Below are 17598 nucleotides of genomic sequence, written 5' to 3' on the forward strand. Positions count from 1 at the left end.
TGAATTTGAAATATTGAAATGTAATATTCATTGATCTATAATGAACAGTCTTCTTTTTTATATTCTAAAATGAACTATAAGTGCATACTTTTTACTGAATACATGTATATTTATAAATCTGATAAATTTGCATATATTACCTAAAGAATCATTATGGATATATGGAAGGAAAGTAATTACTAAAGAACTGTTAGACCATAATTTTAAAATGTTTTCCCAGCTGTCAAAATTAATCAAAAGTTTATAGAGAGCTTAAAAGTGTGAAGAAGCCTGGTGTGGTGGTGCATGCCTATAATCTCAGCTACTTGAGAAGCAGAGGCAAGAGGTAGTGAAAATTTGAGGCCAGCCTCTGCAATTTATTGAGACCCTGTTTGAAATAAGAAAGGGCTGGGGATGTAGCTCAGTTGATAGAACACTCCTGGATGGTTCAATCCCCAGTAACACCAAAAAAAAAAAAAAAAAAAAAAAAAAAAAAGCAGATGATTGTTTACCACCTTTAAGATAATTTCTTTCACTTTTATTTTCTTGCATACTTTGGATCATATTGAATATTCAACAAATTAATTTCTTTAGTATTTAGTTTTTATCCTGCTTTGATTCATGGTAAACCTTATTTCTAAATATTGAACTATCCCTATAAGAAATATTAATGGGGGTGGGAAATTTTAATTTTTCAACTTTTTTTTATAGTGGAAGTGTTTGTTCCTCCTTGTGTATCAACTCCAGAATTTATCCATGCTGCTATGAGGCCAGATGTCATTACAGAAACTGTAGTGGAGGTGTCGACTGAAGAATCTGAACCAATGGATACCTCTCCTATTCCTACGTCACCAGAGAGCCATGAACCAATGAAAAAGAAAAAAGGTAGAGAATATTTATAAATTTCTGAGAAAACAGATGACTTTTTTTTTTTTTTTTTTTGCTGGCATTTTTTTTCTCCCCTTTAAGGGACACACACAAAAATATAATATATGCTATCTAGTCTTAAAGACAAATTGGGGATGGGGTTGTGGCTCAGCGGCAGAGTGCTCACCTAGCATGTGCGAGGCCCTGGGTTCGATCCTCAGCACCACATAAAAGTAAGTAAATAAAATAGAGATATTGTGTCCAACTAAAAAATAAGTATTTAAAAAATTGAGTTTTTAGTTTTTATTATTTTTAAAAAATTTGAATGGCTCTACTTTGGTGCCATAAGTTTTTGGACTTGAGCCTCACTGATGACAAACTGTTAATTTTGTGTTTTAAACATTTATACTGTTTAAAACAAGTTTGTATTTAGGCTCTAATGGTACTTATCTAAAAAGGAGCTTTTAAGCCTGGCATGGTGGTATATTCATATAATCCCAGCTACTCAGGAGGCTGAGGCAGGAGGATCGCACGTTTGAGGTCAGTTTTGGCAACTTAGTGAGAACCTGTTTCAAAATAAAAATTTTTAAAAAGGGCATCTCCAATCTCACAAGGAAACAGAGTATACCAGTATTCTTTCCTATTGAAACTAAAGGAGCCAAAATTTGAAAGGAGTAAAATCCTAAGTTAGGTACTCATATAATTTTAGTTTCTTCCCTATGTCTTTGCATTTAAATAGAGGGGGAAAAGAAAGCAAAAATAAGGTAAAGGTGTTAGAAATAATGGTATTTTCTTTTATTCATTAAACCCAGTTTGTATGATATAAATCAGGAAATAATATCTTTGAAAGCTCTTCTTGAATGACCATTTAAAAATTACATATAACTATCCTATACTCATTGCCATTAGGATGTCAGTGAATCATCAGAGTGCCATTACTTTTGTTTTTTCAAGTACATTTTATTTTTTAGTAGCAGAGCTTTTTTATTTTCAGTGCCTTTAATTACTAATGTATGTAGTATATTTCCAAGAAAGGATAGGCTTCAGTGTCAGTGTTTTAAAAGTTAATTTGATAGAGCCCTTTTTCCTACTGAGGAGTACTCTGTTAATTTCTTAAGGAACCTGATTTGGAAATGCTACCTTCTAAGAAAAGAAATTAAGCCAACTGTTTTATTAGACAGGATTTCATTATGTGGCCCAGGATGGTCTTGAACTTGTGTGGTTAGCTGGTCCTCCTACTTTAGCATCCTGAGTAGCTGAAACTGCAGGTGCATGGCACCACACCTGATTTAGCCTCTTTTTCACCTTGGGCTTTCATGCTTGAATTGAGGAGATGGTGAAGATAAGTATTATTTGAGAAATTAAGCTTTATTCTAATAAGGACACCAGAAAACTTGCATTCTGGTTTTTGTAAATGCAGAGTTTTATTTATTAGTTACCAAAATGAAATCCTAGAAAATATCTATTTTATAATACATATTAAGACAATTTAGGTCTTTATGTGGTTAATCTAAATAAGCCTTGCTAATGGAGAAGAGAGAATGACATCAGAAATCCTAACTGTGTGACTGTCACCAAATCAGTAATTTTTTTAAATCTGAAAACATGATAGACTTGAGTATTTTCAACCTTCCTTCAGACTTCATCTGTGCTGAGGATCTAATGTAACTCATTTTAGATTTATGCCTTCTTTAGTGTAGATTTAGCCCTTGCTTTTCTCTTCATTGTAGATGCTAGTCTGTCTGAGAGCCTAATGAAAGAAATGAGGAGAAACAAAAGAGAAAGGCACAGACATTTATTAGACAGACATATAAAACAATCACCTGGAATTTTTTTTTTAAACCCTTAAAATATATGTGCATGTTGAGGAAGGGGAATTTAAACACTTTTGCTTAAATTCTGGTGAATCATCTGTTTCAGAGCAATAGAGAGTGTTTAATATTTTTTATTTTTCCTCATTTGAGCTCAGAGGACTTTATAGATCATCATATCCTCTGCAATAAGTAGAGCTGTTTCTAACAATCCCATAGAAGAGAATACAAAAGCCGGACATGGTGGTGCAGGCCTGTAATCCTAGTGGCTGGGGAGACTGAGGCAGGAGGATTGTGAGTTCAGAGCTGGCTTCAGCAACTTAGTGAGGCTTTGCCTCTAAATAAAATATTTTTAAAAAGGGTTGGGGATGTTGCTCAGTGTTTAAGCGCCCTGGGTTCAATCCCAGGTACCACAAAAAAACATTATACTAGGACTTGTTGATATTGCTACATTAATGTAAAATAGTTAGCAGATTGAGGCTCTGACCATAAAAATAGATTGGTAGTATCTTATTTGCTGCATATCTTGAAGAGGAGCTAGCTGCTTCATTTAAAATTGCAGAAGTATTTTAAATGTTGCTTTTAGAAGCAACTATTTACATACATATACTGAGTATTTTAGGCCATATGTTAATGTGTTGTTAAATTAATAATATGTTATCAGAGAGTCAGCTAATCATACTTCTGTTATTTTTCCTGTTTTCGATATCTTATTTTTTTCAGTTGGCCGTAAACCAAAAACCCAGCAATCACCAATTTCCAATGGGTCTCCTGAGTTAGGTATCAAGAAGAAACCCAGAGAAGGAAAAGGTAATTTGGGAAGGATTATTTTGGAGATGAGCGTTTTCTTTCTCCCCCAGTTAGGTAACATGTTTACATTAGTGGTTTAAAAAAAAAAAATCATTTCTACTACATGTGTATATGGGACTACAGTTGCTAGTAGTGTTTCTAAATTAGGGATGGATCAGCATTACCTGGGGAGCCTTATCAGAATATCTAGGCCTGGTCCTCCCTGTCATCCCCAACCTCCACTGAGATTCTATAGCCATAGCAACACTGGGGGTAGTATCAAGAGGTCCTGACATCCTTAGGACAGCTTGATGCACATCCTTCTTAGGGGCGCTGGTTTTGGGGCGTGTGTGTATATACTAGCACTCATCCCCACACAGAGCCACTTGAATTGAAAGAGTTTACAACTAAGACTTGTTTCTGAAACATTCTTTTTTAACTGGTTTAAAGCTATACAAGGCTGAATTTAATTTTCTCATCAGCAAATTTCAGTCATGAGACAAAACTTAAGATTTGAAAAACTTGGGCTGGGGATGTGGCTCAAGCGGTAGCGCGCTCGCCTGGCATGCGTGCGGCCCGGGTTCGATCCTCAGCACCACATACAGACAAAGATGTTGTGTCCGCCAAGAACTAAAAAATAAATATTAAAAATTCTCTCTCTCTCTCTCTCTCTCTCTCTCTCTTAAAAAAAAATAAAAAAAAAAGATTTGAAAAACTTTTTGCTTGAAAATATGTGTATCCTCACTAAAAATAAAAAACTGCAATAAGCTTCCCCCACTCTGTTTTCTTAATTCATTGAGTAAAATGACTTCAAGTAACAGACTAAGATTTGATAGATAAATTATAATTCTGGAGAAAAATTTTGTGATGACCTATTTTTACCAGTCAAATCCTCCTCCCACACCCCTTTTTTTTGCGGTGTTGGGAATGAACCCAGGGCCTCTCATATTCTAATAAGCGTGCATTCTACCATACAGTTATACCCCCAGCCTGAAAATTGCTTTTCATTAAAATTTCAGTCTTAAACTTGAGGCAGATGTTACAATGTGGACACTTGTTTTAAGCAAACCTGGATTCAAAATCTAGCAGTGTTTCCTCCTTTACAAAATGACATAGGGTTTACCTGAAAGAAGTCTTCCCTTTCTGAATCTTGTTTTCCTTAAAACCAAAACTAGGATTGTTAATTAACTTGGATGGAAACTTGAGTGGAGTTTTTAAAGATAACCAAGCAATGTTGATGAATTTAATTAATTCAACAAGCATTCAAACAAACTCCTGCTATGTATTAGGCATTGTCTCTGCTGTATAAAAATTTCTTCCAGCATAAAGCCTTTGCTCACTTTTGCTATGTCTGCTTTAAGGACCTGATAATCCCCTGGCTGTGAATAGAATAAAAATAAAATAAAAATGCCCCCAGCAACAAATCTTAATGTTGTTGATACATGGTTCATCGGTTGCTAGGTTAATGATGCTGATGTAATAGAGCTTCAGAGATAGTTAATGTAATTTTGTGAAAATTGAGGGTCAGTCTTTTTAGGTTGAGAGATGCATACTTGGTTCCATTCTGGAACTATGAATTTGTCTAATTTTGAGGGAAATCCAGATTAAAAATTAAATACCAGAGAAAGAGTGTCAGTGTGTCCATTAAAGGAGAATTGGGTTGGCAGCTCCGTTTGGAAGCTTCTCAGGTAGCCTGTAGCTTGGGTCTGGGTTTAAGGTTATGGAGACTGTTTGGTGGCCCAGTGGTGGTGTTCTTTCTTTCATCAATTTCAGAACCTCTGCTTCTGAAGGCTCCACAGGGAATAAAAGAAACCTGAAAAGCCTGCTTTTCTCATGACCCCTGCCCACTTCTCTTCCCTTTTCCAATGGGTGGGCGGGGTTTCTTTCTTCTTTTTGGGATTAAGTTCCTTATTTTATTTGCCCAGATTCCTTTCTTTTATGCAAACTTCAGCCAATTTCTAAGTCTTTGTGATGTTTTGCCAGCCTGCTTTATTCCCATTCCTGAGGTTCCATTGTTCTTTGTGATTCATTTGGAATGTAATTATGCATTGCCTTCTGATATACTGTTCCTGTAGTGTTGTTTAACTTATCTACTTTTTGTTTCTTGTCTATTAAATTGTAAATACCTTGAGGCAGAAACCAGGTTTTAAATTTTATTCTGTATCCTCTATTGCACTTAAGCACTATATGTGATGAATAATGTATTTCCTCAGTTTCAGATTTTAATATTAGTTGTGCGATCCATAGCTAATGGTATAGCTGACATTTGATAAATACTAATTTTAGGGATCACCCTATTTCTTTCTAGTAGTCCATTTAAGAAGCTCATGTTTAAGACTGAAGCACAAATGTCTTTGAGTTGTTCTTATATTACTTATTTTTGTTAAACTGGTATAATCAGCAGAAAAAGATGAGGAGTTTTTTTTAAAAATCTGGTTTCAAAGGCAAGAATTTGTTGCTGGGTTCCGTGACACACACCTAAAATTCTAGCTACTCAGGAGGCTGGAACAGGACGATTTCAAGTTTGAGACCAGCCTTAGCAACTTAGTGAAACCCTGTGTCAAAATAAAAAAAGAACTGGGGATGTAGGATCTTAGGATCGAAAAGATCCTAAGACTGATGCCAAAAAGTTTCTCACATTTTATTATATATCGCTGGCCTATTTAATAAAACTAATAGTGCCTTTTGATTAGTTTTGATATGGAATTTAGTCTTGTATAATACAATAAACACAGGTATATATAAACTTATTCAGATTTTAGACCTTTGCAAATTAATAAATTTGATTGTTTAATTCAGGTTAACTTTTGTGCTAAGAATTATGTCTTTCTCTTCACTAAACTCAAACTCTAGAATTCAGTGATACATGATAGTACAAAACCCAGGACATTTATTTTATTAGAATCATAATTGGAAACTGCAGTTTTTAAGATCAGCAAGCAAGTATATTCAGGATTCTATTTTATATTTATTTTGGAAGGGGTAGGTATTGGGGATTAAACCCAGGGACATTCTCCCACTGAGCTACATTCCCAGCCCTTTTTATTTTTTCATTTTAAGACAAGGTCTCACCAAGTTGCTGAGGCTGGCTTTAAATTTGCATCTCCTGCTTCAGCCTCCCACATTGCTGGGAATTAGAGTTGTGTGCCACAGAGTTCCGGCAGGCATTCTAAATTATAAAAAGGATACTTTATTTGCCTTTAATTGTGTTAATTGTTTTTGCCTTGTTTTTAAAGGAAACACAACCTATTTGTGGGAGTTTCTTTTAGATCTACTTCAAGATAAAAATACGTGTCCTCGGTATATTAAGTGGACTCAGAGAGAAAAGGGTATATTCAAGCTTGTGGATTCAAAGGCTGTCTCTAAGCTTTGGGGAAAGCATAAGAACAAACCGGACATGAATTATGAAACTATGGGACGAGCTTTAAGGTAAGAACACAAATGAGCTAGTTTTCAAACACAACTTGTATATATCTCTATATTGTTAGAGGAGTTTCTGAGATTGGGAAGTAGGTAAAGAGCGAGGAGTTTGATCCACATGCCTATAATTTCAGCATCATTGAAAACTACAGGGAAAAAAAATCCTTTTTACAAGTTGTAAGCCTTTAAAAAAATTAACCCCCCTCAAAAAGTTTCGAAAGTTACTTAGCTTTTTAATTTCTTGCAATTTTGTTATAAATGGATTTCTCTTGACACGAAATATTTTCATAAGTTTTGTCTGTTTGAGAAATCCACAAAATTTTCAATGTGGTTGGCATACTAAGGGTATTTATAAACAAACACATTGGGTATTATGTGATAGTAGTCACAAATCCCATAGATTCATCTCACTTAGTAAGTGTGACTCAAGTAATTTGTTCATATAATTTAACATTGTTTTCATAACCTTTAAAAGAGTTGTGGCTGAGCATGGTGGCTTATTCCTGTAATCTTATCAGCTCTGGAGTCCTGAGGCCTGAGGCAGGAGGATTGTAAGTTTGAGGATAGCCTCAGGAACTTAGCAAGACCCTGCCTCAAAATAAAAATGGGGATATAGCTCAGTGGCAGAGTGCCCCTGTATTTAGTCTCCATTATTGCCCCCTTCCTGCATAAAAAAGAATCAAATTAGCTAGCTGTTTAACAGATCTCACCATTATAGGGCCTATGGTATCATGTTCTACTTCATTTCTGCTGCATATCTGAAACCTTTTGAGCAGTCCATGCCTTAAGCTCTTCCTTCTCTTACAGGGATAGGAGAATGTATGCTGGTGTTTGCTGTGCATGTTTTTGTATTTTTGGATAGGGGGCTGATAATACACTTGATTTATTTAGTAATTTTTCCCCTTTTCAGATACTACTACCAACGGGGAATTCTTGCAAAAGTTGAAGGTCAGAGGCTTGTGTATCAGTTCAAGGATATGCCAAAAAACATAGTGGTCATAGATGATGACAAAAGTGAAACCTGCAATGAAGATTTAGCAACAGCTGCTGATGAGAAATCATTAGAACGAGTGTCACTGTCTGCAGAAAGTCTCCTGAAAGCAGCAACTTCTGTTCGTGGTGGAAAAAACTCTTCTCCTATAAACTGCTCCAGAACAGAAAAGGGTGTAGCTAGAGTGGTGAATATCACTTCCCCTGCTCATGATGCCTCCTCCAGGTCTCCGACCACTACGGCTTCTGTATCAGCAGCAACAGCTCCAAGGTGAGGGGCATATAGTTACTTGTAACATGTACTGTTTTTGGAACGTATTATAACATTCTACAAATCCACTGTTGTTAGGACTTTAAAAAGTGCTTGGTATTTTAAATACTCTTGTTGTTAAAGGAGATGCCTCAAGTAACTTGAATTGTTTTTTCTGGTTGCATAGACGGACCTTTGTTTTTTCCTTTTCCACGATGCTAGAGTTGAACCCAGGGCCTTGTACATATTAGGCAAGAGCAACCCTGGATGGACCTATAATGTGGGCTTTAATTTTTTCTTAATTTGTTTTATTGTATTTCATATTTTAAGCTTGGATTGCCAGTTTATCTGTAAAATTTTATACATTTTGGAGTTTTATTCATCTTTTTGCACAGACTCATTTCCTAATTAAGCATCAATTATAACCAACTTCTTTCTTAATTTACTAGGACAGTTCGTGTGGCAATGCAAGTACCTGTTGTAATGACATCATTGGGTCAGAAGATTTCAACTGTGGCAGTTCAGTCGGTTAATGCAGGTGCACCATTAATAACCAGCACTAGTCCAACAACAGCGACTTCTCCAAAGGTAGTCATTCAGACAATCCCTACTGTGATGCCAGCCTCTGCTGAAAACGGAGACAAAATCACCATGCAGCCTGCCAAAATCATTACCATCCCAGCTACACAGCTTGCACAGTGTCAACTGCAGACAAAGTCCAATTTGACTGGATCAGGAAGCATTAACATTGTTGGAACCCCATTGGCTGTGAGAGCACTTACCCCTGTTTCAATAGCCCATGGCACACCTGTAATGAGACTATCGGTGCCCACTCAACAGGCATCTGGCCAGACTCCTCCTCGAGTTATCAGTGCGGTCATAAAAGGGCCAGAGGTTAAATCAGAAGCAGTAGTAAAAAAGCAGGAACATGATGTGAAAACTTTGCAGCTGGTGGAAGAAAAACCGGCAGATGGAAATAAGACAGTGACCCACGTGGTGGTTGTTAGCGCCCCTTCAGCTCTTGCCCTTCCGGTAACTATGAAGACCGAAGGACTAGTGACATGTGAGAAATAAAGAGCAGCTCCACTGTGGACTTTTAGACTGTTAGTGGTAGTACTGACATAAACGTTTGCAAGGGAAGTCATCAAGAAAAGTCAAAGGAAGACTTTAAAACATTTTTAATGCTTATAAGAAAACAATCAAACTTACTGGAAATAAATTACCTATCCCATGTTTCAGTGGGAAATGAACTACACATTGAGATGCTGACAGAAAACTGCCTCTTACAGTAGGAAACAACTGAACCCGTCAATAAGGAAAAGGATTGAAAGGGACCAAGCAGCTCACTACAATATCAAGTTACACTAAGACTTGGAACACTAACATCTGTAAGAGGCTATATAGTTTTCAGTGGGGAGGGATTGGGATGGGTGATCTCATTGTTACATAGAGCAATTTTTGATGCATTTTATATGCATACCAGCAATTATTACTGTGTTCGCACAGTACTCACTTAACTGGTGCTATGTGAAGACTCTGCTAATATAGGTATTATAGAATGTGAATTGAAGAATGGATCCAAAAGCTTCAGAAAGAGGATAGCAAAAAAGATCTAGTGCGACTTTTTTTTTTTTTTTTTTTTATCATATAGCTTAAGCTGATTTAAAACAAAGGCCTTAGACTAATTTTCGGTTTTCTTTTCTTGAAATAAGCTAATGGCTTGTTTGTGTAAAGCTTTTTTATTAAAAGAAAAATTTTAAAAATCTTGTACCTAGCACAGTATTGTTATAGAATTTACATGTAACATTTTATATGGTAGTTTTAAGTCTGTCAGTTTCTTAATTGTGGACAAATTAACAGTTGGCTCTGGCCTTTTGCTGTAACATGCCTGTGTCATTCACTCAGCCCTGGTATCTGTGCAGACACGTCAGTTTCAGTTCTACTGTCACTTGGAAGTTCAGGCGCAGCATGAATTTTTGTCGGGTAGCTCTAGTACCTGGCATTTGTTTTCTTTCTTTTTCTTTTTTTTTTTTTCCTTATTTCTTTTACTTTTTCTTTCTTTTTTAGTTAAAAGTTTAAGAGGGAAAGTACCAGTGTTCAGATTTGAACTATAATAGTTTGTATATTCAACATTTGAAGTATATTCTATTTTGTTGTACTCTTGTTTCAAAGTGTATTCAAGTAGGTTTTCTGAAATATAGAAATGAAATTTATCTTGTCTTGGTCTCTGGTGATATTTTTAACAATATTTACAAGTGTGAAGAAATGCCACTTCTATTGCTTCCTAGTATAAGAATATTCGGCAAACATCTGCATGCTGCCAAGTCCTTCCTAATTTTTATCATGAACTATAATGATCTACTTTATGTAATTTAGTATTTTAGTTACCACACTTAAAGAATTTATATATGTGACACTTCAGAGTCAAGCCATCTGGTTCTCATTCGGAGGGTAAGAAGTACAAGTAATTCTAGCCCTTTTACAGGTTAAGAAATTGGTACCAAAAACATAACTTGAATTGCCTAATTTCACACAAAACTAGGTCCTGTGACTCTGCATCTTAATGCTCTACTACAAAGAAAATTTGTTTATTAGATGAATGGATTCTTGATATTTTTGACCTTTATACATTTGATGATACTACTTAGATTGACAAAGGATTTTTTCTTTGGTACAGGGATTGAATTCAGGGGCACTTGACCACTGAACCACATCCCCAGCACTATTTTGTATTTTATTTAGAGACAGGTCTCACTGAATTGCTTAGCGCCTTGCTACTGCTGAGGCTGGCTTTGATCCTCCTTCTTCAACTTGCCAAGCCGCTGGGATTGCAGACGTTCGCTACTGTGCCTGGCTCCAAAAGATGTTTTAAAATGCTCCTGTTTTAATCAGAAGTCCTGATAGTACTTCTTTGGGGTTGGGTATTAAGGACTTAACCCATGGGCAATTTACGGTGGAACAAATATCAAGTCCTTTTTATTATTTTGAGACAGGGTCTCTCTAAGTTACTTAGGGCCTCACTAAATTACTAAAGCTGGCCTTTAACTTGATCCTCCTGTCTCAGCCTCCTGAGCCGCTGGGATTAAAAGGTGTACTGCACCCGGACCTGATGGTACTTTTTAATAAAAGCTTGAGTCTCGCTCATCCTATTTGGAAGTTAATCTCAAAGTCCACTTCCCTTTAGAATTTCTCCTAAATGTTTCAAGTTGTGAAAATTGGTACTGTATGTTTTGGTACCTACTGTATTATGTTCTTTTTCACCATGTCTTCCATAATACTCCTTTTGGTCAAAGATTATATTTTATTCCATCCCTGGCCCCCTCCCCAGGAAATGATCATATTAGAGACACTCAGAATAGACACTTTGGGATTTTGCTAACATTTACTAAAATCAGTCACATACTATGGAAGATATCTAAAGACACTTGAATTTCAAGTGAATGCCTTCTTCCTGTGCTGTATCCACTACCTCCACCACTCTGCCTGAAAATCTTAGTGTCTATCTTAAAATAAATTCATCCAAAGCCTGAATTTGGGAACATATAGGTTGACAATAGCTAAGAGTATCTAACAATCAGTTGCATCCTCTCCACATCTTAAACTATGGCTTTTAATCTCAGCCCTTCCAAACTGTCAATCAATGTAACTTTTATTTGTTTTTTTTTTTTTTTTTGGTCTAGCATATTTGGGGAAAGCCGTGTGGCCATGCCTCGACACTCTTGTACTCTGTGCCCCCCCAGCTTCAGCCGTCTGTCCTTAGGTGGCAGAGATGGAGCTTGCACTGCTCTCAGCAGATGTCCAGCACACCTCTTTACAGAGAACATGGTCACTCACTAACACACCTTCACCCCATTTCTGGAACCCTTGCTACAGGGAATCAGCCACAGCTGTCATCCTTTCCATGTCTCAGGAAGCAGCCACCTGCCTTCTATTCTCACCATCTTTCCCTTTGCTTTGCCTTGGTCCCCTGGTTCCAACAGTCAGTAGCCTATCATTCTGTCTTTTTAAGTTGAATTCTGGCTTAGACACAGTTTTCATTGAGATCTCTAATAATCCAATTTCCAAAGCAAGTAAATACTTCAGTATTTCATATGATCTCATATCTTTGGTCTGTGCCTCAAAAGTCCTTTAGTTTTCTATGGTAATCTCTCTGGTTTCCTTCCTTCCTTCCTTAAACACCACCTTACCATCCATCCTTTGGGTTTCCAGCAAGGTTCTATGGCTCCTTTCCTCAGAATTGTGAGGATTAACAAAGTTATTTAGCAATTGTTAGTCCTGCCTATGACTATATATGGTTCTTACTACCAAATCTATTGTTCCAGACTAGATTTTCAAGTATTAGATGAGTTCATCTAATTGCCAACTAGTTCTTTCCTCCTGAATGTACCAATTCAACTCTTTCCCCCTCCAAAATGTGTTCATTTCACTGAAATGACATTACCCGCAACCCATTACTAATGCCAGAGGAAATCCCAGCGCCATTCTTGATACTTTATTCATATCCACTCATCAAATTCTATTGTGCCTTTTAAATATCTTCCATTCCTATCCTCCCTGTCCTGGTTGTTTGGTCCCAAACCTCCCAGTAATAACACTGGTGAGATATCTGCTGAAACGTTCTAACATGCAAATTTCTTCACTCACACCACTGTGATTGCTTTAAATTGATTGGCATCTGGCTAGAAAGACTGACATATAAGCAGAAATTTCTGAAATGGGCTTGGAAACCATCCAGGGTGCTATTCATTGAGCTCCTACTTTTGAGACTGGGGTGAGCCAAGTGTACAAACACAGGAGTAGAAGTCAAGGACTGGAGAATAAAAGGACAGATGAAGTATGTCCTAAGATGTGACAGGCAACAGCAGCAAGTGCTGTAGGAAGGGGAAATCGAACTGGTCAAAGAAAAAGTGACAATGAGGTGAAGCCAGAATGTCATAAGGATGGCACTGGAACATTACTAGTGGCCACACTTGACATTGTACACTTAGGAAGCATATGTTTCTGATCACTTTGTGTAAGCAAGTTATGTTAATTATTAATAACCAGATAAACTTCTTCCCAAAGACAAAACTTTGGCCTTGAGGTTATTTACGAAGTTTCCTATGATCCTTTCACTGTAAGTCTCCGAGCAGGTGAGAATAACCAACCTTACTTTAGTTTCAGTTATCAATGCCACTGCTCTGGGGCTGGGGTTGTAGCTCAGTGGGGGAGTGCTTGCCTGAGAAACTGATTCGATCCTCAGCACTAGATAAAAATAAAGGTATTGTGTCCATCTACAACTGAGAAAAATATTTGTTAAAAAATCCACCAAAACAGTTCCCTCTACAGATTTTGACTGTTCACAATACTGAGGCCTCTGTGATTGTGAACTTGTTTTCTTCAGTCCCATTGTTATAATAATTATTGCCTCTAAAAACTGTAGGAACTTGGTACACAGTGAAGTCAGCCCTAAGTAGCGTAAGATACTGTTGGCAAATATCAGTGGATTCAATTTACCTCGCTGCATCAGTTACAGCAAAGACTATTTTGAGCATCCAGCACTCTTTGAATACCTCAACTAAGCAGTAATGCTGGAGTTCAGAACTAAACAATATTGCAGTTTCCAAAGTGAGGACATAATCCAAGTGAACCAACTATTGAATGCAAAATACCACCAAAAACAACAAAAACTGATGAGTAGGTTGCAATCTAAAACAAGAATTGTCTTCTCCCACAATACTGTTTCTTCCATCCCACTTTAGTATGTTTAACTTTGAGAAAATCCTTTCTATGGTAGATTTCATTTAATGATTTCTCAAACAAATCCAATTGCTGTTCAAAAAGGTAAAATAATGAAATCACCATCCAAAACAGTAAAATAAGTAACATACATGTTGAGGTTTTAGGCTGTTACCACGACCAAACAGTGCTAACTGCTGTACATTCCAATTACTTGGGAAAATACTGCTGCTCAGGGCACATTCAATACCAGATACGAAATGACAGTGATTGGGGTGGCAGCCAGGTATTGACTGGTATTGTAAAAGTATCTCTAGGTAATTGCATTGTGCAGCCAGGTGAGAACCTTGCCAGGCAGCTACAGCAAGCAGAGTCTAAGGATTAGGGGCTAATCTGAGAGTTCTTAAAGCATGCAACTAGGAAAAGATAGTTTGAAATATATTAAGCATAAAAAATGGTTCTTTTAAAAAAAAAAAGCTTCATGTTTTACTGTATGTCCTATTGATTTTAAAGCCTTTTTCTCACACTTTAGATATGTATATCTAAATATACACATTTTAATAGATGCACTTTATTTTATATATTTATGTGGTGCTCAGGATCGAACCCAATGCTCACATGTGCTACTCAAGTGCTCTGCCACTGAGCCTCAGCCCAAGTCCTCAAAATGTATTTTAAGAGGCAAATGCCCTGTCAAGGTCACACTAGTTTTGAGTTTCATGAAGTGTGGAAGCAGTTCCCCAGAGTATCATAACTATTTGGGCAGTGGCAGCAGTAAGTTTTTAGTTTTTGAGCAACCTTGGAGAAAAGCTGGGTGTGGCGAGGCAGGGAGATGGTAAGTTCAAAGCTGGCCTGGGCTACTTGGTGAAATCCTATTCCAAGTAAGAAGGGCTGGGGATGTAGCTCAGTGGTGGAGCAATCTCAGTGAAGAACCTAAAGTTCTTAAGTTCACCTGGTCAGTGGTTGACCTCCTGGGGTTCCCAGTTTATTTTTAGGCTCAACCCCACCCTATCCATCTAAAACAAAGGGGGTCAGGGGAGAAAACAAGGTTAGTAAATGTCCTTGATTTCTCACAAATTGATTCACTTCCCTTCTCTATCACTGAGCTATGCCCAACCCCAGCTCTTATTTTTTGAGATAGGGTCTTGCTAAATTGCCCACATTGGTCTTGAACTTGCAAGCCTCTTGCCTGGGTCTCCTGAGTAGCTGGGATTACAGGCATGTGCCACTGCACCCATCTCACAAACCGAATTTTAAAATGCTGCAGAATTTGCTGGGTGATTTCTTCAGGTACACCAAAGATTTGTTTCTCATATAATATGCCAGGTGAGGTCAGATTGGGGGTCACATGTGAGTATCAGGAGGCTGGGAAGACTTGAATTTTGAATGATAGAAGATTTAAAACAGTTATGTGGCAAATGACTAAAAAAAAAAAAGTGCTTGTCTTATTCTTTAAAATGTAGGTAAGAAGCTGGGCATGGTGGTGCATGCCTGTAAGTCCATTTGCTGGGATGACAGAGGCAGGAGGATCACAAGTTTGAGATCAACCTTAGCAATTTAGTGAGACCATGTTTCAAAAAAGAAAAAAATAGAGCATGGAAAATACAAACTAAGGCTCAGCGGGTAGCCAGGGAAAAGCTGCTATTCTGAAGGCCCAAGTGGCTACAAGAGGAAGAGGACATGGAACGGGACATGGAAACATCTTCCAAAAGCGAAGATGAATTTCTCTGTTGAACAGAACTTTTGCCCTTCTTTTTTTCTTTTAGATTATCTGAATTCATCAGGGTAGGTGGCTGTATGTATGTCCTAGGTTTTTTTTTTTTTTTTTTTTTTTTTTTGTTTATTGACATCTTTCTCTTTAGATCAGAGAAAATGTCAAACTAACTAAATTTGGTTATTTTGTTTTTTGAGAAAAAAAAATTAAAGGGGTTGAGGGTACAGTTCATTGGTTAAGTGCCCTGGGTTCAATCCCAGTACTGAAAAAAAAATTTTTTTAAATGCTGTGAATAAATAATAAAAGTCAATAAAAAATAGAAGAAACTAGGCAAGAAAAAGGGTGGTAATGAAAATTAATAAATATGCAGAATGCATGCCAACAAATGTCATACAATGTTTAAAATTCAGCTATTAACTTTGGTTTCAGAGCACATCTTCCTTGCCAAAGCAAAAACAATCAGTGGAGATCCACCTAGTCCAAGTTCACCAGATGCTTAGAGGCAGCCAGGCTCTGTCAGGAGGCAGGGCTTCCACTGCAGTCTCCTTTTAAGTGAGGTTTCCAAAGAAGTCTGGGACCTGCAGCTGTGGGTATTCATTCAAAGCAGGTATTTCTACATTATAAATCAAGACTTAAGAACTCAAAACTGCAAATTTCTTGCCATTCTATCATCCCCTCACCTATTTTGACCTTTCAAAATGATTATTCTCGGGCTGGGGATGTGGCTCAAGCGGTAGCGCGCTCTCCTGGTATGCGTGCGGCCCGGGTTCGATCCTCAGCACCACATACCAACAAGATGTTGTGTCCACCGAGAACTGGAAAATAAATATTAAAAATTCTCTCTCTCTCTCTCTCTCTCTCTCTCTCTCTCCCCTCTCTCACTCTCTCTTAAAAAAAAAATGGCTATTCTCTTTGGCCAAAAACAGGTGTGGTTAGGACACAAAGTACAGGGTCATTCTTTCCCTCTCACTTTGAACCTTAAGTATTATTATCCAATGGCTTACATGTAGAGTGCTTGCCTTGCAGGCACAAGGCCCTGGCTAGGTTCAATCCCCAACACCACACACACACACACACACACACACACACACACACACACACACACACAAAACACACACACACAGGAAAACCAGGACCTAAAAGTACCTAGTAATGGAATGGGAGGAATCTATGCATAGAACCTACTTAAAATTTTAGAATCTATATTTAGTGCTGTGCAACAATTTGTTAACTTACCATTATACCTTCAGGTTACTCTGATAGTCCACAGAGCAAAGCTGTCACAAAAACAGACTTACAAGACACACTCAAAACATGAAACACAAGATTGATATATTCTTCCAAAATTCTCAGACCAGAATGCTCACATAATTATACTTCAAATGAAAACAAGAAAATCAAACAACAGAAGCATTTCCTTAAAGTAAACATTCAGCCTCCTGCCACAAGTTTCACAGTGGGTTTATCTCAATCTCCTTACCTTATAATGTTCACTTACTGATATTTCCAGAAACCTTTTTGCCCAGTGGTCTTCCTAACCACCCCACATTCCCCCCAACCCTTGTTGGTGATATTTGAAATTCTAAGTAATTTTGGCTTTCATCCTCACCTGGATTTGCCTGCTTAAGGCTCTCGTAGTTTCTCTTAGGTTGGTCTGTGGAGTAAAGCACTCTGACCCTACTGTTTCTCAACAACACGACACCACCAGACATCTAAGACTCTCCAGTGCCCTGGTGCAGTGGTTCTCCCTGCTTGCTCTTCTTCCCAGGTAGTCCCATGCTCTTCTCTGTACAAAACCACTAAAAACCTCATTTGTTCTGAGAGAGATTCCAACTTGGAATGTTTGGATGAGCCATGCTGGGGACCTGCAGCCTGGGCACTGAGGGACCACATAAGCAAATACTGGGTGCTGCCAAGCCACAGCCACAGAAACCAGGGCATGCCCACTGTGGTGTGAGGTTCCATGAAGCAGTGGCTAGAGTGGATCACCATGTGACTGCATCAACAATCAATCTGCTCCCAGATTCTTTTTGCACTAAAAAGACAAGACATCAACAGCA

At 37.7% G+C, this 17598-nt stretch overlaps 1 protein-coding gene across 14 annotated transcripts in view; it reads left to right on the top strand.

The window, feature by feature from the left end:
- Elf2 (E74 like ETS transcription factor 2) overlaps positions 1-10319 on the top strand; it is a 103698-nt gene extending 93379 nt beyond the window's left edge. For 10 of the 14 annotated variants that reach the window (XM_078022115.1, XM_078022120.1, XM_078022117.1 and 7 more), the window contains 5 exons: positions 691-864; positions 3381-3467; positions 6683-6875; positions 7777-8127; positions 8556-10319. In XM_078022115.1, coding sequence (XP_077878241.1) covers positions 691-864; positions 3381-3467; positions 6683-6875; positions 7777-8127; positions 8556-9180 — 1430 coding nt within the window. In that variant the 3' untranslated portion in view covers positions 9181-10319. The remainder of the gene's footprint in view (positions 1-690; positions 865-3380; positions 3468-6682; positions 6876-7776; positions 8128-8555) is intronic. The other 4 variants (XM_078022118.1, XM_078022122.1, XM_040293293.2 and 1 more) reach the window with 1 other exon arrangement.
- Positions 10320-17598: the final 7279 nt, after the last annotated feature.

The sequence above is a fragment of the Ictidomys tridecemlineatus genome, chromosome 9, assembly GCF_052094955.1.
Source record: "Ictidomys tridecemlineatus isolate mIctTri1 chromosome 9, mIctTri1.hap1, whole genome shotgun sequence".
Lineage (NCBI taxonomy): Eukaryota > Metazoa > Chordata > Mammalia > Rodentia > Sciuridae > Ictidomys > Ictidomys tridecemlineatus.